This window comes from Pipistrellus hanaki (genome assembly GCF_964339955.1).
Source record: "Pipistrellus hanaki genome assembly, chromosome: 9".
NCBI lineage: Eukaryota > Metazoa > Chordata > Mammalia > Chiroptera > Vespertilionidae > Pipistrellus > Pipistrellus hanaki.
In genome coordinates, this window is record NC_140511.1 from 6,880,986 (window position 1) to 6,903,545 (window position 22,560).

Below are 22,560 nucleotides of genomic sequence, written 5' to 3' on the forward strand. Positions count from 1 at the left end.
GAATCTTGCTATAGGTTCATCAATCTTGTATACCTTTTCAAGAACCAGTTCTTAATCTTACTGATCTTTTGTACTGTCTTAGTCTATAAGGCATTTATTTCCACTCAGACCTTTATTTCCTTCCTTCTACTTCCTATGGGCTTTTCTTGCTATTCTCCTTCTAATTAATTTAATTGTAGGGTTAGTTTACTAGTACTTTTTTTCTCATTTCTTGAGGTAGGTGTATAGTGCTGTGAATTTCTCTCTTAGCAATGCTTTCACCGTGTCTCATAGGTTTTGGGTGGTGTGCATTTATTTTCATTTGTTTTCAGAAAGTTTTTAATTTTTTTTTTAATATAGTTTATTAATTTTCCACAGAGAGGAAGAGAGAGGGATAGAGAGCTAGAAACGTCAATGAGAGAGAAATATCGACCAGCTGCTTCCTGCACACCCCCAATCCGGGGATGTGCCCGCAACCAATGTACAATACATGCCCTTGACCGGAATCGAACCTGGGACCTTTCAGTCTGCAGACCAACGCTCTATCCACTGAGCCAAACCGGTTTCGGCGAAAGTTTTTAATTTTTTGCTTGATCTTATTGGCAACTCATTCATTGTTTAATAACATGCTATTTAGCCTCCATGTAGCTGAGTACTTTTGAAATTTATTATAGTTGATTTCTAACTTCATGTCATTGTGATCCAAGATGATTTGTATTACATCACTCTTCTTAAATTTGTATAGACTTATTTTGTGCCCTAACATGTGGTCTATTTTTGAGAATATTCAATGTGCACTTGAGAAGAATGTACATTGTGTTACTTTTCTGTGAAATGTTCTGTAAATACTGGTTAGATCCATCTGGCATAATGTGTCATTTAAGGCTTCTGTTTCTTATAAAATTTTTGTCTGGAAGATATATCCAGTGGGGTGTTGAAGGCCCCTAGTATGACAGTCTTGCTGTCTATCTCTCCCTTTACGCCCATCAAGAGAGCTGTTTGTTGTTGTTGTTGTTTTTCTAAAGTACTTGGATGCTCCTATAGTGGATGCATATATGCTTACAAAGGTCCTATTTGCTTGTTGAATCATTCCTGGTAATATTATGAAGTGGCCTTCTTTGTCTCTTATTATTGCCTTACTTTTGAGGTCTATTTTGTCTGATATAAACATTGGTACCCCAGCTTTTTTTTTCATTTCAGTTTGCATGGAAAATATTTTTCCATCCCTTTACTCTCAGTCTGTATTTCTTTTGTTCTGAGGTGGGCATCTTATATATATATGATGTCTATAAAATGGATAAGAGAACATGAATATATATTCAGTCAGCCTATGCCTTTTGACTGGAGCATTTAATTGATTTATATTTAAGATTATTATTGGTAGTTTTTTATTTATTGCCATTTTTATTTTCTTTAAGGCTATGATCCTCTCTCCTTTTCTTCTTCTTAAAGCAGTCTTTATAACATTTCTTGCATTGATGGTTTGGTGTAATGTACTCCATCAATGTTTTTTTGGTCTAGAAAGCTTTTAATTTCAATTTTAAATGATAGCCCTGCTAGATACAGTAGTCTTGGATTTAGGCCCTTGCTTTTCATTACTTCAAGGACTTTATGTCACTCCCTCCTGACCTAAAGTGTTTTCATTGATAAATTAACTGGCAATCTAATGGGAACTCCTTTGTAATTCTATTTTCTCTCTCGATTTAAGATTCTTTATTTTTAACATTTGCCATTTTACTTATGATGTATCTAGGTGTAGGTCTCTGCGTTCATCTTTGATTGGGATTCTCTGTGCCTTCTGGACTTGTGTGACATTTTCCTTCACCAGACTGGGGCAGTTTTCTGTCATTATTTCTTTATTTTATTTTTTTTAATATATTTTATTGATTTTGTACAGAGAGGAAGGGAGAGAGAGAGTTAGAAACATCGATGAGAGAGTCATCGATCAGCTGCCTCTTGCACACCCCCTACTGGGGATATGCCCACAACCAAGGTACATGCCATTGACAGGAATCGAACCCGGGACCCTTCAGTCCCCAAGCCGATGCTCTATCCACTGAGCCAAACCAGTCTTGGCTGTCATTATTTCTTTAAACAGGTTCTCTGTTCCTTGCTCACCCTCTTCCCCTTCAGATACTCCTACAATGTAGATGCTATTACATTTCACATAGTCCCAGAGCTCCCTTAGCTGTCTTCCTGCTTTTTATTTCTTTTTCCTATTTGCTGCTCTAAATGGGAATTTACCAAGTGTACCAGTTAATAATGTGGATTTTGTAATCAAAGAAAACATGACAATTATTCAAAGTAATGTCCATCGCTAGCTACACATTTCCCCCATCTTTCATACCAACCCAATAGACCTTTTCTTTGTCGATACCAACCCAATAGACCTTTTCTTGTTTTGAGGCAAACCATTCAGAGACCCATTTTTCCACTTCTTTTGTATGTTTTGAAGTGTTGCTCAGAAAGTACATGTGCCACCAATTGAATGGAAATTGTTTGCTGAGCAACGTTTAATCTTTGTGCAAGTTGTTTTTAAGTTTGACATGCATCTTCATCCGATAATTCTTATAATGGTTGGTCTTCAAACTTTTCTGGTTGACCTGAACATTCTTTGTTGTTCACTTTGAAATCATCACTTTAAAGTGTTTAAACCAGAGTTCACAATTGTCTTGAGATAGAGCATGTTCATCATAAGCTTCCCAAAGTATACAATAACTTTCAGCAGCACTTTTCTTCAAAATAATGAATTAAAACTTCCTGCAAATGCTCTTTTGTTTTGGAACAAAACTCGACATCTATAAGCGTAAAAATATCTATGATGTTAACACCTTCAGAAAATTTGACACATGAAATTTTGAAGCTTGCTATCAATACAACAAAGTAGCATACATATCCAATCACATATATATCAACACTAGAGGCCCAGGGCAGGAAATCTGTGCACAGAGTAGGGGGGTGTCCCTCAGCCCAGAGAGCACCCTCTCTAATCTGGGTCCCTTCGAGGGATGTTAAACTGTATCTAAATGAGCAGTCGGACATCCCTCTCACAATCCAAGACTGCCGGTTCCCAATTGCTCACCTGCCTGCCTTCATGATTGCCCCTAACCACTTCTGCCTGCCAGCCTGATTACCCCCCCTAACCACTCCCGACAGCCTGATTGATGCCTAACTGCTCCCCTGCTAGCCTGTTTGCCCCCAACTTCCCTCCTCTGCTGGCCTGGTCACTCCTAACTGCCCTCCCCTGCAGGGTTGATCGCCTCTAACTGGCCTCTATTGCAGACCTGGTCCCTCTCAACTGCCCTCCCTTGCAGGCCTGGTACCTCCCAACTGCCCTCCTCTTCTGGTCATCTTGTGGTGGCTATCCACAAAGATCCTTCTTTGACCACATAGGGCAGCAATCTTGTGTGTTGGGTGATGGTCAATCTGCATATTACTTTTTTATTAGATAGGATAGAGGCCTGGTGCATGGGTGGAGGCCAGCTGGTTTGCCCTGAAGGGTGTCCCGGATCGGGGGGGGGGGGGTTCCCTTGGGGTGTGGGGTGGCCTAGTGAGGGTCGTGTGGTGGTTTGCATGCCGGCCACGCCCCCCGGTGACCCAGGAGGCCCTGGTATCTGGGGTTTTTCACCTTCTACAACTGAAACTTTATAGCCTGGACCGGAGCCAAGCCCCCTGCTCACTCATGGCTGCCGCCATTTCTGTTTGGATTTATGTATTTTCTACAATTAAAACTTTCTAGCCTTGAGTGGAGGCCTAGGCAGGCCAGGCAGGTGGAAAGCTTTGCTTCCTCTGTTGCCAGCAGCAACCCTAGCCTGTTCTTTCCAGCTTCATTTTTCTTGGGATTTATCTTCTATAATTGAGACTTTGTATCCTTGAATGGAGGCCTAGGCTGGCTAGGGCAGGTGGAAAGCTTGACTTCCGTTGCCAGGGAAACCCAAACCTCTCAACTGCTCTCTGTGGCTGCAGCCATCTTGGTTGGGGTTAATTTGCATACTCGCTCTGATTGGCTGGTGGGTATGGCTGGTGGGCGTGGCTTGAGTGGAGTGATGGTTAATTTGCATGTTACTCTTTTATTAGGTAGGATATGTGTAATTCCATCTATTGAAATAATCCACATTATTAACCAGTACACCTGGTATTTTTATCTTATCTTCCAAGTCGCTGATTTAATTCTCTACTTTATCCAAATCTACTCTTAATACCTTCCAGCGTGTCTTGATGTTAGAAATATCATTCTTCATTCCTGTCTGGTTATTGTTCATAGCCTCTATTTCCCTTTTCTTGCTGCTGTCATTTGCACCAAGTTCCTTAGCATCTTGATAGCCATTGTTTTGAACTCTCTGTCTGATAGACTGCTTGTTTCCATCTCATTTACTTCTTTTTCTGGAAATGCCCTCTTTTCTCTCACTGGGGGGTTGTTTCTTTTTATCCCCATTTCAGCTGTCTCTTTACATTTGCTTCTATGTATTAGGTAGAACTGCTATGCCTCCCAGTCTTTGTGGAATGGCCTTATGTAGAAAGTCTCTTAAGGGGTCCAGTGGTGCAGTCTCTTCGTTCAACTGAGCTGGATGCTCTAGGAATGCCCCTTGTGTGCATTGTTTGGGCTCTCCTGTTGCAATTGGGACTTGATTGTTGATGTCTTGTTTGTGGGAGGGATCACCCCTCTGACTTTGTGCCAGCTCTTATAGAGGTGCTGTGGTTGCACTATTTGTGGAGCTCAATGGATGTTGTTGAATCTGGTCCCTCAGTGTGTCTATTCTGGGCCTCCCGGGAGCTTCTCTAGTGCATATGAATGTCAATCACTGTCCCTTTCTGGCCCAGGGCAACCTGATTGAGGTCTGAGAGGTTGAATGAATAAGTAGTCCAATGGTCAGGGACTCCTTAACCCAGAGGCTGGGTCTGTGTTGAGTCTCAGCGTTGTTTGTTCCTGTTCTGAGCGGTGCTCCCTTCCCCAACAGAGCTTGTCCTGGAGGTGTCAGCTGCAGGTGCTTGGGGTGCCACTGGCTTTTACCTCACTGATCCATCTGGAATGGTGTCTGGGGAGGAGACCCAAACTGCTATTTCACAATAGTATGTGTTTAGATTTCAGATTTCAAGAGGTTAAGAAGTCATAATTTATAAGGACATTGAAAGTTCATACTGTAGAATACTCTTTGCAAAGTTGAGGAAGAAAACAGAATAACTATGTGAAAGTAGAAACAAACTAAAAACTTCTTTTACATATATGTGAAGCTTAAATAAAATTTTAAAAAGATGGAGAGTGGGGGAGGTAGAAGAGAGTAACAGCGGGAATAAAAGGTAATGGAAGATTTGACATGGGATACTGAACACACAATACAATAATATACAGATGATGTATTATAGAATTGTACACCTGAAATCTAAATAATTTTATTAACCAACTAGAGGCCCGGTGCACAAAATTCATGCACGAGGAAATGGGGTCTCCTCAGCCCAGCCTGCACCCTCTCCAATCAGGGATCCCTCTTACAACCCTGGACTGCTGGCTCCTAATCACTCTCCTGCCTGCCTGCCTGCACCCCTCACTGCCTCTGCGTTCCAGGCTAGTCACCCCATCCTCCCCCCACCCTCCCCCAACCAGTCACTGCCCCCACTGCCAGCCTGATCACCCTGAACTACACCCCTGCCGGCCTGGTTGCCTCTTACTGCCCCCACTACTGGCTTGGTCACCCCCAACTGTCCCCCCTGCCAGCCTGGTTGCCCCAACTGTACCCCAACCCGCTGGCCTGGTCGCCTCTTACTGTCCCCCCTACCGGCCTGGTTGCCCCAACTGCTCCCCCCTGCTATCCTGGTCACCCACAACAGGCCCCCCGAAAGCCTGGTTGCCTCTCATGGTTCCCCCACTGGCCTGGTTATCTCATACAGCCTGCTGTTCAGTCATTTAGTCATCCCTCACTACCTCCCCTGCCGGCCTGGTCACCCCACGCAGCCTGCTTGTTCAGTCGTTTGGTTGTCCCTTGGGCTGGCCCTGGGCAACTGGACAACTGGACAACCAACACCCGAGGCTTGCCTGTGTCTCCGGCCAGTGGTGGGCAGCTGGAGGACTGAAGGAACAGGGGGACTCTGGAAACAGGCGCCCCGGCAGGGCTGAGGGGAATGGGTGCCACCATCTTGTGGCTATGGGCACCACCATCTTTGAGGGCATGAGAGCAATTACCATATTCCCTCCTTATTGGCTGTTGGCACCTCCATCTTTGTGAGGGTGTGATAGTCAATTAGCATATGCCCTCTTTATTAGATAGGATGCCACTCCAATAAAGTCAATAAAAATACATTAAAAAAGGAAAAATATATGAATTTTAAAAATATGTACTTTGAAGTATCCAAACCAAGATGTCTCAAGTGCTAACAGTTTGCCCGTCACGGACTGCATGTTTGTGTCCCCCACAAAATGCATATGTTGAGTGAGTCAGAGCAAGCCAGGGGAGAGCTCTCACCACAACCCAACCACCCTGGCACCTGATCTCATACTTCTAGCCTCCAAAACGATGAGAAAATAATTAAATTCTTGTTACTCAAGGAAAGTCTTTGACATTTTGTTAAAGCAGCCCCAACAGAGTGAGGCAGCTTCAAAAAGGCATTGTTTATTTTATTGTACAAAATACTATCAGCTGGAATCTCCTCATGAAACTGAGACAGAAGTTAGGAGAAGTAGTCTAGCTCAAAATTCCCTTGTTTAATCTCATAACCCACAAAATTTCTCCATTACAATATTAGTGGTGGGGGGAAAGAGAAAAGTAAATATTAAAATTGCAGATCAAGCCGAAACCGGTTTGGCTCAGTGGACAGAGCGTCAGCCTATGGACTGAAAGGTCCCAGGTTCGATTCCAGTCAAGGGCATGCACCTTGGTGGCGGGCACATCCCCAGTGGGGGGTGTGGAGGAGGCAGCTGGTTGATGTTCCTCTCTCATCGATGTTTCTAGCTCTCTATCCCTCTCCTTTCCTGTCTGTAAAAAATCAATAAAATATATATTTTTTTAATATTTTTAAAAATTGCAGATCAAAAATACACCTGTATACTAGTATCACCAACAGACTCCAAAAGGTACAGGGGAAATAAAGTGAGAGGGAAGAAATACTGGCCTACTGCCTTGGGCAAGAAATTAACAAAAGGAATCACTACAAAACAAACACTTGGGCTCCTTTTAAAATGTGCAAAGTAAATCCATCTGATAAAACAGCTCTGAAAATGGCTTAGAAAATTTAAAATAAATATAATTTATACTTGAATAAATGACATTTGTGTTTAGTATCCAGTTAATAAATTTTAACCCAAGACAATGTGCAATCTCAGAAGTTAGAAGCTGACTAGTTAAGAGACCTGCACAATGTCACCAGTTCTTTGTTCTTGTCTCATCTTCCAGGACGGCCTGTGGCTCCCAGAGGCGCGAGTGCACACAGCCTGAAGAGGTCTAAGCACACAGTGGACAGCATGCTTGTGATGCCAAAGAGGTTGCAGTCAAATGCTAACTCAGTTCTGAAAAACTTGTCCTTCTGTAAATACTTTTTGGGACTCCTGGTTCAGTTTCTTCTACAAAAGGCGCTTCAAGGGTTGTCAGGAAACACACACCCAGAGAACCACACCCACTTCCCTATGACTACCAGCAATGGCATGTCTTAGCCGTGCTCCTATCACTGGAATATTAACATCCAAATCAAACAACAAGCTTTCATACATACCACAGATCCACAGATCTAGGCAAATGGGGGTGGTGGTGAGGGTAAAATGCAAAGTTGTAAAGGTCTCGAAATGAATGGGGCTATAAAGGTAGTGTCCCCATTCCTAAGGGGTGAATAAACCAACTCTATAGAGAACTGAAAGAAGTATCGAGAAATTCAGAAGCTATTTCTTACTTATGTGGCGCCTGATACTTAGGAAGAAAAAACATAAACCTGAGATCTCCTGTTGAACTACTGTCCTGTAAAAGGTTTACTAACTACATAGAGAAAATTCTGGTCACAAAAACCCAAGCAAACAACCAAGTGTATGTATCTAACAAAGAAGATTTACTGCTTTATAACCAAACACTGAGGCCTCATAATTTTATCAGGAGATATAAATTATAAAATGTCATATATTATTTTCCTTTCATGTTTATCAAGCTAGGAAACAACTACATCTGGGGAACCTCTATTTAATAGACTTTTGGTTATATTAGAGAAGACATAGTTTTCCTTTGATGCTGAATTTGGAATCGTCTTTAAACAAAAAACTTCTGCACTAGCTGGTTTGGCTTGGTAAATAGAGCGTGACCCTGCGGACTAAAGGGTCCCAGGTTCGATTCTGATCAAGGGCTATGGACTCAATCTCCAGTGGGGGTCATGCAGGAGGCAACCAATCAATGATTCTCTTGCATCATTACTGTTTCTCTCTCTCCCTCTCCCTTCTTCTCTGAAATCAATAAAAATAAAAATATGTTTTTAACAAAACAAAAGCTTATTCTTTCAGAGATTAATTTAAAGTTTTGGCCCCGGGCCCTGCCACTTTTCTCAAAAAGCTAATTGGATGTCAAAACAAGGGAAGAGGGAAAATAAAACTAGGCAAAGGCAAAAGGAAATAGGTGTGGGCTTCACAGTGTGGCTTCTCCGTGCCAGGAGCCAGGGCGCCCTCTGGAAACCAGTGTCTCAACCACCTTCCAGCTGGCCGCCTGAGGTGAGGAGGGAGATGGCTGCCGGGAGGAGACTGCAAGACAGTGTGTGGGCGAGAAAACAAAGGGAGAGTGTTTGGTCGCACGGGGAGTGTTTGTTGGTGAGTGAGGGACAGCTGTCCTCCAGGAGAAGGTGGAGGACTGCTGGACGGGGCTCCCCTGACCGGGCAGCCCCCACTGCTGCTGGGATCCCTCCCGGAGCGACTGGCTCCATCTTGAAGGGGAAGGTGGATGTTATTGGAACCCTGAAAACCTACAACTGCGCACCCAACAGCTGCAAGCCCCAGAACACACGGATTCAGAGGGCTCTACACCCACCATGGAGAGAAGGAGAGAGAGAACTACATAACCAGACATGCGGAGAAGAGAGAACACGGAGGGACAAAAAAAACAAAGCTGATGTCCAGCTGAAACCTGCTCTTTATAAAAGTTATTCTAAGGTGCCATTTTGAAATTGTCCATTCCTAAATTTTAGGGAGACTTATGAAAGGCATAGAAAATACTTCATGTTACAAAAATAAAAATTTAAAGTATTTTACTGCTGTGGATAAATCATACAAGCATTTCCAAAAGATGAGGTGATTAAAAATAAATAAACAAATAAAAAATAAAGATCCAAAGAACTGCTAACACACATTAAATTACACAAATTCTACATGATCCAAACTCCGCCAATGGGACATGGGAAGAAGATAACAAGAAACCAATGCTACATGTGACATGGAGGAACCTGACCCAAAGAGAGGAAAGACACTTTCCTTCATGAACAAAGTGCAAGAAAAGATGAGTAACGTGGCCTATTCTTACTCGACAATGTTAGTTTCTAGCAGCCTTAAGCTTCCACATCACCGCCACACTGGCCCCAGCTCCCTTTCCCTGCAGTACGTCATGCCATGCAGAGCAGACAGGAAGGCTGTAGTTGTTTTTAAAAGGAAACAGCATGAAGCAAGCTCCAACGGTGTAAGGCTGATTGGCTATGTGAGCTTACCATATATCTCGGATCTACTCTCCTCTGAACTAGACTTTGTCTTCTTGGAGGAGCTATCTGCACAGAGCGGGAGAAAAGGAGAGAGATATAGAAAACATGGAGACCAATGTAAGGGGAAAACTCATGGGGGGAAAGAATGAATCATGATCAAGTTAAATCGTGCAAACAAAGTATGAACATCACAGGTGACAGCACTTAAGAATAGTCACAAACAACACAGGTAATGACATATTTTACAGATTTACCAAAGAAAAGACAGTGCAAAAATATATATTCAAACAAAACAAAACATGAATAGTCTACAAAATACATCACCTAAAATTTGAGACAGAAAAAGCACTAAAAACTATAATAATCTCATTATGAAGCATTACACATCACTTTGCTAAATGTGTCACATCACAGATGAACAATACCTTGCTAGCAAGACAATAAGTAATCATATAAGTAAAAGCTTCTGTGACCCATGATGTCAAATCAGGTGTCAAAAAAAATTTTTAAAGTATCTTTTAATGGAGATCTAGAAGTTACATATTACAAACTCCAACCATCAAAACTTTCAAAATTGATTATTGAGGTTTCATTTTATCTACTATTGAAGATGCAGGTAAGTTATTAGTTATGCACTTTCTATTCTTTCCTTCCTAGCATCTTAATTAGACACAAAAATATACTTACTTACTTTCTATTAAAAATTAAATTTTATTTCTAAGTGAAAATATCTAAAAGCAGATACATTATATTTATGTATCTGGGATCTCAGCATTTACTTTATCTTTGGTCACAGGAACATACCACTGAATAAAACAGTATGTGCACAAAAAACGCACAGCAGTTTCAAAAGGTGAAAGTTGAATTATCAAGCAATTTTTATCAATTAAATACTTGGTACATTTATAAGGAGAAAGCTAATTCCCGTATTTTGCAAGAGAAGGGAAAACTCTATAAACAACGGCTGTAAGTAGACCACTGACACGAAAACGCTAGGAAAGGTGAAAGACTTTCTGAGTGCAGAATCCTCTTTGACTGAGCAAAGGGTCTCTCATTTACTTACTCTAAAATAATAATCAATTTTGAAGTTGCATTTAATCTACTCCAGACCTGAATTTTTAAATGACTATGGAAATTGGTACTTGTTGTAGACTTAATTTTATGACATACTACTTACTTATTAGTCCACACCTATGTTTTATCTTAATTTTAAGTCGTTGGTTGCAACAAAATACTCAGTTATGATATAAAAACTATTTCTATTATAATTACTCTTTTTAAATATGATACACTTTACAATGAAGCTTCCACAGTGGAATACAAGGCACTGGAAGTTAAAAATGTTGCATTTCTCCTGAGTGGAAAGATTTGTGCTATAACTGAAGGAGGAGAGTCCTCAAAAGGAGTCTTCCTTCTGAACAGGAGTCCACGCAGCTGTGCAGCTGACGTGATAGTATCAGGCACCCACTACTTTCACTGTTCTTCGGAAGGACAAACAGGGTTTTTACCTGTGGGGTCGAAGTCATGTGATGCACTGCGCTCAACTCTCTGCTTCTTATCAGCTGGTGACTCTCGGTTCAAAATACTTCCATGCCTAAATCAAATCAAAGCAATCAAATAGGTACAACAGAACAGTCAGTAGAATAAAATTTTAATTTAAAAATATCAAGTGTGTCTTACAGAGAGACCAAGAAATCAGTTTACCGCAGGGGTCCTCAAACTTTTTAAAGTGGGGGCCAGATCACGGTCCCTCAGAGAGCTGGAGGGCCGGACTATATGAACTACTAATTCCTACTGTAACACCTCGGCTGCGCTCACTGCCCAAAAAACCTGGCGGGCCGGATCAGACTCCTCTGCGGGCCGCATGTGGCCCGCGGGCCGTAGTTTGAAGACCCCTGCCTTACAGTCTCATAAACCTCTCTATTTTTTCAAAAAGTTTTAAATTTTAGTCTATACTACAAGTAACACAGTGACTCTTTACTTGGTTATAAAAAGTGCTTAAAATTATAAAAGTACTATTCAGGAATAAAGCTTGTTTTATTGTTAGGTATACTGCTTAAATTATTTTAGGGATTTTCAAAGGCTACTCATTAATATTTTCATTTAACAGATAAGAAACAATGCCTTCAAGTAATTCAATACATTACCCAAACCTAAATATACCATGGCCAGATTTAAAGTCACTGTATAAATATAGCACTGATGTTAGCAGTTAAAAAAAATTTTCTGGAAAGCTGCACTTAAAACCTGCAAATAGTTCTAGTTACAGCAGTCTTTCTTAAGCAAGCCCAGATGACACTGAAATTATTTTCTTATGGTCTATCAACTTACACCGATCAGATAATGGCCGGGCAGTAAATAAGACTGACTATAATGCATACACAACTAGTTCATTGAAATCCCAAGATTAACATTGGTATCCTGGACTATGGTGTCATTAAAAATGATGAATGTCCTATGAAGGTAAGCAGGAATGACATACTATCTACATTTTAAATAATATTTATGACAAGATGAAAAAGGGAGAAATGTTGAAGAACAAGTGTTAAGAAAGAGGCATTTAATCCTGGGAAATTAATAGACGTGCAGATATTGATATGGGTACAGACATCTAAACATTTTGGATTTTTCCCTTTACTGTCTTAAAGTTTTTAAGACTGATCCAGTTTGCCAAAGTTCATTAACTAAAGGCAGTTACAGTTACCAGATGCTAAAACCCATTAAAAACTAGTAATCCTTTTACACTCCCTAAGTTATTCACAACCAAAAACAGTCACAATAGATTTTAAAATCTGTAATAGAATCAACAATAAAAATAAGTAATGAAAATAAAAAGAATAGGAAAGGGGGAGAAAATAAAAGCAAAAATTCATAGGGAGTGACCTTAATACCAATTTGAACTTTTAAAATGCTTGTATTAAAAACACTGAAAATGTTATCAAAACAATGGTATCTTCCAGAAAAAATAGAAACATCTATTACATTCTAATTTGTAAAATATTTTGAAAATTTAAACTAAAATCTACATTTCAAAAGCCACAAAAAATCCACAATTTCAAAGAAATAATTCTATTGAAAATTTAATCTAAATGTATGAAGAACAACTGAACAACTTACCTTATAGGTTTTTTGAGGGGAAACCTGAAACAAAGTACAAAAAAAAAAAAAAAAAAAAAAAAAGGATAAATGCCATTATTTCACTTGTAAGATAATCATTACATCACTGTTAATATCTTAAATTCTTTGTTATATCTTAAATTGCAGGGTTTTTTATAATCAGCTGTCCCTGAGTATGGTTTCTCTTTTTTAAAATCCAAATAATAGCCCTGGCCAGGTGTTCAGTGGTTAGAGCATCAGCCCATAGCCCAAAGGGTCACAGGTTCAATCCCCAGTCAAGGCCATGTACTTCCACTGTAGGCTCCATCTCTGGCCCCAGTCTGGGTGTGAACAGGAGGCAACCAATCGATGCCTCTCTCTCACACCAATGTTTCTCTCTTTCTCTCCTCCCTTTCTCCCATGCTTCCACTCTCTAAAAGAATCAATGGAAAAAATATCGTCAGGTGAGGATTTAAAAAGAAATCCAAATAATAACAACAACAGCTAACTTTATTAAGGGCTTACTAATACTAGGTACTGCTCTAAACTGTTTATATGTGTTATCTTATTTAATCCTAAAATATAACTACGTATGAAGATATTTCCATTTTACAGGTTTTTTTAAAAAGGGCAAAGAGATATTTTACCATTAAGATGTTACACTTTGTTTCCCTAAGAGAAAAAGTTCCTTCCTGTCCATCACTTTTCCTCACCCCTTAAAATACATGGGTGCTGATTATTGCTCTATTGACCTTTCTACCCTTTGATCATGATCAAAGCATGATCCTCAATTATTTCGATTTCGCTTTAATAACAGGAACCTAGAAAAAGTTACTATTGCAGTAGTATCAATTATTAAAAATATGTTCCTAAGGTAGAAAACAAAAGGGATGTTTTTCTTTTTTCAATTCTATAAGCTAAAAGAACTAAACCATTTCCTCTTGCTTGTTTTTTAAAAGCAATGTTATAGGAGGCTTCTTGATAAGAGTTTGATGCTATATATAGATGCAAATCTAAGTCTAAAATGAGTGCTTAAATTTCCTCCCATTCCTTTCTTCAATTTCTGTCCTTTTTAGAAATTATCTCAACCTATGGCATTTTATGTAATATTACTTATTCTAGTAATAAGAACAGGTAACATGTTACAAAGTCTAATAGTAAAGATAGTAAGAGATAAATATAAAACAATGATACCTAATTGACTACTTTATTTGGCATGGAGTTTAATTTTTAAGAAGTACAAGTTTAATTACAATTCCCTTTAACTCCTATATAAGTCAAAATTGATTCTAAGAAAGACAAAGAATCTAAAAACTTGCCTAATAAGCACGTTAACTCACAAGAAAGTTAGAAATAACAAGGAAAGGAGTTCTGGGATAAGAGAACACTGCTCTAGAGAATATACTGATTACAAAAGATTACCGAATCTTCAGAAGTAAATGCTCCTAAACAATCCATCCTACCGCGGGGCAGGGGCTTACACACCTGTACTTGTAATTCACTTGGTCACTGCCTGGGGGCCACTGCAAAAATCCCTACCCCCAAGCAATGCTGCTACATCAGGGACTGCCACACACAGGGGGGCTCTGGTTAAGAATCTGGAAGTTCGAAGGAACCAAGATGGTAGCATAGGCACCTATACTGCTGCCTTGCTCAACAATTTCAAAACTACAACTAGAAGACAAAACGTCTATCACCCAGAACCACAGGAAAGCTGGCTGAGTGGAAGTTCGTCAACTAGAAAGAAAGAGGAAAGAGCACTGAGGCGTGCACAAGCACTGAAAAAGGTACAGAGGCGTGCCTATCCGGCTGGCGGCAGACAACTGGGTGTGCTGCTTTTTTCAACCCAAAGGGAAATAAGATCCCGATTACACTGAACTCCAGTTTGTGGGGAGATGCTGGGGACCCAAACTCCTACGGGGAGAAGCTAGACTGTCTGCGCGCAGGAATCATTGTTTACTGCATTGGGACGCAATATGTGGAGATGTGGAAACTCAGAGACACTGATATTACTGACTGGCAGCCATCGCTGTTTGCCACACCCTAGCCTAGGGACTCCATGAGACCCCGCCCCACATAATCTACAAACCCACCCAAGCTCCATGCACCAGCTTTTGCATATAAATGGCCTGCCATATTGCAGCTTAACCTAACAAACTGCAGCTGTAGTCAGACAGCTCCAAAACTTCCAAACCCCAAGCAAAGAGGAGAAAACTGTAGTTCCCACTATAGCTCCTGCTGGGTAGCCTCAGACAGTAGCTGACCTGCACCCCATTGGAGATCCAGAAGCCAGTGTATGTAGTGGTCAGTTGGAGATGACATCAGATTTCAACTCCTCACATCCATAGTGACACATTCAAGGGGCAGACTTAGTGAGCAGCAAAGCCCCACTGAAGCAAGTCCTGCCCATAAGTGTGTCTCCAGCACATCAGTTCTTCCATTATAGACACAGTGGGTCCTCACAGCCAATTGGCCTGGAGGTCAATTCCTCCCAATGTACCAACAGCAATCAAGACTTAACTACACCAAGCTTTGTACTCAGCCCACAAAGGAGTATACCAAGAGAATCCACCTCAGGTGATTGGGGAGGCTGAGCCACTGGCCCCTATGGGTCACCCACCACACAAAGCCACTCCATCAACACAGGGAGGCAGCCAAAATGAGAAGACAAAGAAACATGTCACAAATGAAAAAATAGAGGAAAGCAAACTACTGGACATAGAGTTCAAAACCACAGTTATAAGGTTACTCAAAGAATCTTCTAAAAACCGCCAAGAAATTTGATGAAACCTCCGAGGAGCTTAGTGAAACCTTCAAGGACCTTAATGAGAATGCCAAGAAAATGGAAAAGGACCAGTCAGAAATTAAGCATATACTATCTGAAATAAAGAATATACAGAAATTCAACTGTAGATCAAAGGACCCCAAGAATCAAACCAAAGATCTGAAATATGAGGAAACAAAAAAACACTCAACCAGAAAAACAAAAAGAAAGAAGAATCCAAAAATATGAAGATAGTATAAAAAGCCTCTGGGACAACTTTAAGTGTACCAACATCTGAATTTTTGGGGTGCCAGAAGAAGAGAGAGAGCAAAATATTGAAAACCTATTAGAAGAAATAATTACTGAAAATTTCCCCCAACTGGTGAAAGAAATAGACTTACAAGTCTAAGAAGTGCAGAGAACTCCAAACAAGAGGAATGCAAAGAGGACCACACCAAGACACATCATAATTAAAATGCCAAGGACAAAAGACAAAGAGAGAATCTTGAAAGCAGCAAGAGAAAATCAGCTAGTTACCTACAAGGGAGTACCCATACGACTGTCAGCTCATTTCTCAACAGAAACTATGCAGGCCAGAAGGCAGTGGCAAGAAATATTCAAAGTGATAAATAACAAGAACCTACAACCAAGATTACTCTACCCTCCATAGCTATCATTCAGAATTGAAGGGCAGATAAAGAGCTTCACAGACAAGAAAGAACTGAAGGAGTTCATCACCACCAAAAACCATTATATGAAATGCTAAATAGTATTCTTTAAGAAGAGGAAGAAGAAAAGGTAAAGATAAAAATTATGAACAACAAATACATACCTACCAACAAGTGAATAGAAAATATGAACAGAATGGACTGGTGAATATAATAGAATCAGGGACATAGAAAGGGAGTGGACTGACAATTCTCAGGGGGAAGGAGTTGAGATGGGTGCTGAAAGAGATTGACAAAAATCTTATACCTATTGATGAAGACAGTGGCGGGGGGTAAGGGCATGGGGTGGGGTGGGATGGGGAATCAGGTGGAGAGTAGCTATGGGGGATCAAAAATAGTTACACCTGTAATAATCTGAATAAAGATTTATTTTTTAAAAAGAAATGATATTTCACTTTAAACAAACTCTTACCCCAGGTGAGGGGTGGGTGGGGAATCTATGGACTGCTGGCTTCCAACTGCTTGTACATGCCTGCCTTCATGATTGCCCCTAACCGCTTCTGCCTGCCAGCCTGATCAACTCCTAACCACTCCTGGGCCAGCCTGATTGGGGTGTAACTGCTCCCCTGTGAGCCTGTTTGCCCCCAACTTCCCTCCTCTGCCAGCCTGGTCACCCTGAACTACCCTCCCCTGCAGACTTGATTGCCTCCAACTGCCCTGCTTTGCAAGCCTGGACCCTCCCTATTGCCCTCCCCTGATGGTCTGATCACCCAAAACTGCCCTTCCCTGCAGGCCTGGTCCCTCCCAACTGCCCTCCCCTGCTGGCCATCTTGTGGTGGCCATCTTGTGTCCACATAGGGGCAGGATCTTTGACCAAATAGAGGCAGCCATCTTGTGTGTTGGAGTGATGGTCAATCTGCATATTAGTCTTATATTAGAGAGGATAGAGGCCTGATACATGGGTGGGGGGCAGCTGGTTTGCCCGGGTGTCCCAGATCAGGGAGGGGGTTCCCTTGGGGCGTTGGGCAGCCTGGACAAGGGTCCTGTGGTGGTTTGCAGGCAGGTCACACCCCCCAGCGACCTTTGTTTGGAATTATCAGTGTCATGAATACATTCGTGTTTTCTTCCCTCTGTGTCATGTCTTCTTGAGTTGCATTTTGTGCCTTTTAGTTCATATGGTAGAGAGTGAGCCACATAACCAGACACCCTGAGAGGAGCGAAAATATGGAGACAAAGAAACAGCCCCCATACAAAAGAAAAGGATGAATCACCAGAAAAGGAAGTAAACGAAATGGAGGCAAGCAATTTGTCAGAGAAAGAATTCAGAGAAATGGTCTAAGGAAGCTGAAAAAGATGAAAGACAAATTCAATAACATGTTCAAAATCAAGAGGAAATGAAGAACCAAGAAGAAATGAAGAATGACATAGCTGCAATGAAGAACACAATAGAAAGCATCAACAGTTGACTAGAAGAAGCAGAGGACCACATCAGTGAGCTAGAAGACAAGGTAGAAAAAAATACCCAGCAACTGGAAAAAAACAAACTTAAAAAACAGGAGGAAAGCCTAAGGGAGCTTTGGGACACCATGATATGAAACAACATCCACATAATTGGGGTGCCAGGAGGAGAGGAAACTGAGCAAGGAATAGAAAACCTGTTTGAAGAAAAAGTAAAAGAGAGCTTCCCTGATATTTGGAAGAAAAAAGTCACTAAAGTCCAAGAAGCTCAGAGTTCCAAACAAGATAAACCCAAAAATACCGATACTAAGACACATAATAAATATATTGGCAAACACCAAACAAAGTAAGAATCTTAAAGGCTACTAGAGAGAGACAGAAAGTTACTTATAAGGAATCTCTCATTTTACCATCAACTGATTTCTCAACAGAAACACATCAGGCCAGAAGGGAATGGAATGAAATATACAAAGTCATGCAAAGGAAGGGTCTGAATCCGAGAATTCTGTACGCAGCAAGGTTATCATTCAAAACTGAAGGTGAAGAGATCCAAGATGGCTGCGCCTAGGTAAACACCTAGCCGCAGCCGCACACAACAATTTCAATAAAATACAACTAAAATATAAAATGGACATTACCCAGAACTACAGGAAAGTCAACTGACTGGAAATTCTACGACGAGAAGCAAGGAGAAAACCAGAAGGAAGCGCGGAGGAGCTGTAAAAGCCCAAGGTACGGAGACACGCGGCGCGCGGAGAGGACGGAGCCGGAGAGGAGGGAGGCCGAGTGCCTGGCTGGCGTTCCCTAGGGGGAAGGAGATAAAACTCCGACTGTGTTGGGCCCCAGTTCTGACTGCTCTGAACCCCAGTTCTAGGCCAGACCCTGGGGACCCAGGCTCATCCAGAGGGAGCTGGGCTGTAAGGTGGAACCCCGGGGAAGCGGCGAAAGGAGGTCCCGGTGGAGCGCACATTGCGCGCAGAGAAGGGACGGTCAGCTGTGCCGCAGAATTGCCCTGGTGGGAAGGAGACAGGGGCTCCAGTCTGCTCTGAACGCCTCCTCCAACTCCACTTCCAACTGAACTGAACCCCAATACCAGGCTCATTGGGGGAGAGCATAGACTGTTCAGCAGCAGGCGAAAATCGAGAGCACCTATCTCTCAGAGGCGCTTTGCAGTGAGTACTGAAGGACCCTGAGATGCAGGAGCCGCATAGGGCGGGGCTGACGGAAGCCAAGGCTGTAGGCTCCACCCTGAAATCCCGTCCCATCTGTAACTGCAAAATGCGTCAACGAAATAGATCACAAACGAAAGAAATGGAGGACAAAAAGCGACAGGATATAGAGTTCAAATCTACGCATATAAGGTTTTTCAAGAATTTCCTAGAAAAGATGGATAAGACCTATGAGGATATGAAAAGAAATCAACTAGAATTAATGAGTCATCAAGAAATGATAAGGGATCAACAAGAAACGATAAGGGATCAACAAGAAATAAAGAATACAATGTCTGAAATAAAAAATATTATACAGAGTCCTAAAAACAGAATGGAAGAGCTTCACTAATAAAAAAAAGCTAAAGGAGTTCATCAACACCAAACCAGAATTATATGAATTGCTGAAGGGGGTTCTTTCAGAAGAGAAAGTATTCAATAAATAAAGATAAAAATTATGAACAACAAATATGTAACTATCAACAAGTGAATCTAAAAACCAAGGAAATTTTAAAAATCTGATGAACAATATTATCTGTTGAATATAATAGAATCAGGTATGGAAGGGGAGTGAACTGACGATTCTTGGGGAAAAGGGGAGAGGGGGATATGGGAAGAGACTGAACATAAACTGTGCACCTATGGATGAGGACAATAGGGAGTGGGGAAAGGGCAGAGGGTGGGGTGGGAACCTGGTGGAGGAGAGCAATGGTGGGGGGGGGGAAAGGAACATTTGTAATAATATGAACAATAAAAACTTTAAAAAAAAAAAAAATGAAGGTGAAATCAGGAGCTTTCACAGACAAAAAAAAGGGGGGGGGGGGCCTAAAAGAGTTTATTAGCACCAAACCAGCAATACAAGAAATGCTAAAGGGACTTCTGTAAAAAGAAGAAATAGTAAGAGAAGAAGGAACACAGGCATAAAGAATAAAAATGTCGAGAAACAAGTACCTACCAATAATAACCTTAATTGTAAATGGGTTAAATGCTCCAATCAAAAGACATGGGGTAGCTGAATGGATAAGAAAACATGAGCCATATATCTGCTGTCTACAAGAGACCCATCTCAGAACAAAGGACTCACACACACTGACAGTGAAGAGAAGAGGGAAATTTTCCAGGCGAATAGAAAAAAAAAAGAAAAAAAAGGCTGGAATAACAATATATATCTGGAAAAAATAGACCTCAAAGTGAAGGCCATAAGAAGAGATAAGGAAGGCCACTTCATAATAAAAAGGGAGCAATTGAACAAGAGGCTATAACTCTGATAAACATATATATGCACCTAATACAGGAGCACCCAAATACATTAAAAAAGCAACACCCTGGAAGATATCAAGGGAGAGATCAACAGCAATACAGTCATAGTAGGGATTTTAATACCCATTGACACCACTGGAGAAGCCCTCAAAAAGTCAGCAAAGAAACACCAATCCCAAATGACTCACTAGATCAGATGGAATTAATTGACATCTTCAGAACATTCCACTCAAAGCTACAAAATATACATTCTTCTCCAATGCACATGGGCAAAAGCTAAATCTATTTCCTCTAAGAACAGGAACAAGACAGGGATGCCCACTCTCACCACTCCTTTTGACATAGTACTGGAAGTGCTAGCCACAACAATCACAAGAAGAAGAAATAAAAGGCATCCAAATTGGAAAAGAAGCAGTAAAACTGTCCATATTCACAGATGATATGATACTGTACATAGAAAACCCCAAAGATTCCATTAAAAAATTTTACTAAACCTAATAAATGAATTCAGCAATGTAGCAGGACACAAAATTAACACCCAGAAATCTATGGCTTTTTTTATACACCTAAAATGAACTCACAGAAAGAGAAACTAAAAAGTTTACTACTGCACACACACAAAAAAAAATTAAGATACTTAGGAATAAACTTAACTAAGGAGATAAAATACCTATACTCAGAAAACTGCAGGACATTGAAAAAAGAGATAGAGGAAGACATAAACAGATGGAAGAACATATCATGTTCAAGGATTGGTAGAATTAACATCATTAAAATATCCACACTACCCAAAGCAATTTATATTGATAGATTCAATGCACTCCCCATTAAAATACCAAGGGCATATTTCACAGACCCAAAACAAACTCTCCAAAATTCATTTGGAATAAAAAAAAAAAAAAGACCCAGAATACGCCGAAACCGGTTTGTCTCAGTGGATAGAGCGTCGGCCTGCGGACTGAAAGGTCCCGGGTTCGATTCCGGTCAAGGGCATGTACCTTGGTTGCGGGCACATCCCCAATGGGGGCTGTGCAGGAGGCAGCTGGTCGATGTCTCTCATCGATGTTTCTGACTCTCTATCCCTCTCTCTTCCTCTCTGAAAAAAATCAATAAAATACATATTTTAAAAAAAAAAAAAGACCCAAAATAGCCACAGCAATCCTGAGAAAGAAGAACAAAGTTGGAGGGATTACAATACCAAATATCAAGCTATATTACAAGCCACAGTTCTCAAAACTGCCTGGTACTATATGCCCAAGAACAGACATATAAACCAGTGGAACAGAACAGAGAACCCAGAAATTGACACAAGCCATTATACTCAATATTTGACTAAGCAGGCAAGAGCATACAATGGAGTCAAACAGTCTCTTCAATAAATGGTGCTGAAAAATTTGGTCAGATGCATAGAAAGAAAAGAAAGAAAGGAAAGGGAAAGGGAAAGGGGAGAGGGGAGAGGGGGGAGGGAGAGGGGGGAGGGAGAGGGGGAGGGGGGAGGGGGAGGGGGAGGGGGGGAGAGGAGAGGAGAGGAGAGGAGAGGAGAGGAGAGGAGAGGAGAGGAGAGGAGAGGAGAAACTAGATCACCAATTTACACCATACACAAAATCAAACTCAAAATGGATAAAGGACTTAAATGTGGTACGGGAAGCCATAAAAATCTTAGAAGACTTCATAGGCAGCAAAATATCAAATATATGTCATAGCAATATCTTTACCAATATAGCTCTTAGGGCAATGGAGACTAAGGAGAAAATAAACAAATGGAACTACATAAAAATAAAAAGCTTCTGCAGAGCAAAAGAAACCATCAACAAAACAACAAGAAAGCCACTGCATGGGAAAACATATTTGCCAATGTTATTTCAGATAATTCCCTCCAACATTTACAGGGAACTCATACAATTTAACAAAAGATAAAAAACCCAATCAAAAAATGGGCAACGGACCTAAATAGACACTTTCCAAAAGAGGATAGAAGGAAGGCCAAGAGACACATGAAAACATGCTCAAAGTCACTAATCATCCGAGTGATACAAATCAAAACAACAATTCGGAATCACCTCACACCTGTCAGAATGGCAATCATCAACAAATCAACAAAAGACAAATGATAGTGAGGATGTGCAGAAAAAGGAACCCTAGTGCACTGCTGGTGGGAATGCAGACTGGTGCAGCCACTATGCAGAACAGTATGGTATTTCCTTAAAAAGTTAAATATGGAACTCCCATTTGACCCAGTGATCCCACTTCTAGGAATATATCCCAAGAAACCAGAAACACCATTCAGAAAGGATATACGCACCCCTATGTTTAAAGCAGCACAATTCACCATAGCTAAGATTTGGAAACAGCCTAGGTGCCCGTCAGCAGATGAGTGGATTAGAAAACTGTGGTACAGCTACACAATGAGATATTACACTGCTACAAAAAAGGAACATTTACCATTTGCAACAGCATGGATGGACCTAGAGAGCATTAT

The 22,560-nt window shown here is 41.0% G+C and overlaps 1 protein-coding gene across 5 annotated transcripts in view; it reads right to left on the bottom strand.

Annotated features, from left to right (window-relative positions):
• The window catches only part of ARHGEF12 (Rho guanine nucleotide exchange factor 12), a 202,163-nt gene that overhangs the window by 131,589 nt on the left and 48,014 nt on the right, over nt 1–22,560 (bottom strand). For 3 of the 5 annotated variants that reach the window (XM_084895550.1, XM_084895548.1, XM_084895546.1), the window contains exons 2-4: nt 12,745–12,768; nt 11,136–11,221; nt 9,637–9,693 (exon numbers count right to left, since the gene is read on the bottom strand). In XM_084895550.1, coding sequence (XP_084751676.1) covers nt 9,637–9,693; nt 11,136–11,221; nt 12,745–12,768 — 167 coding nt within the window. The remainder of the gene's footprint in view (nt 1–9,636; nt 9,694–11,135; nt 11,222–12,744; nt 12,769–22,560) is intronic. The other 2 variants (XM_084895549.1, XM_084895547.1) reach the window with 1 other exon arrangement.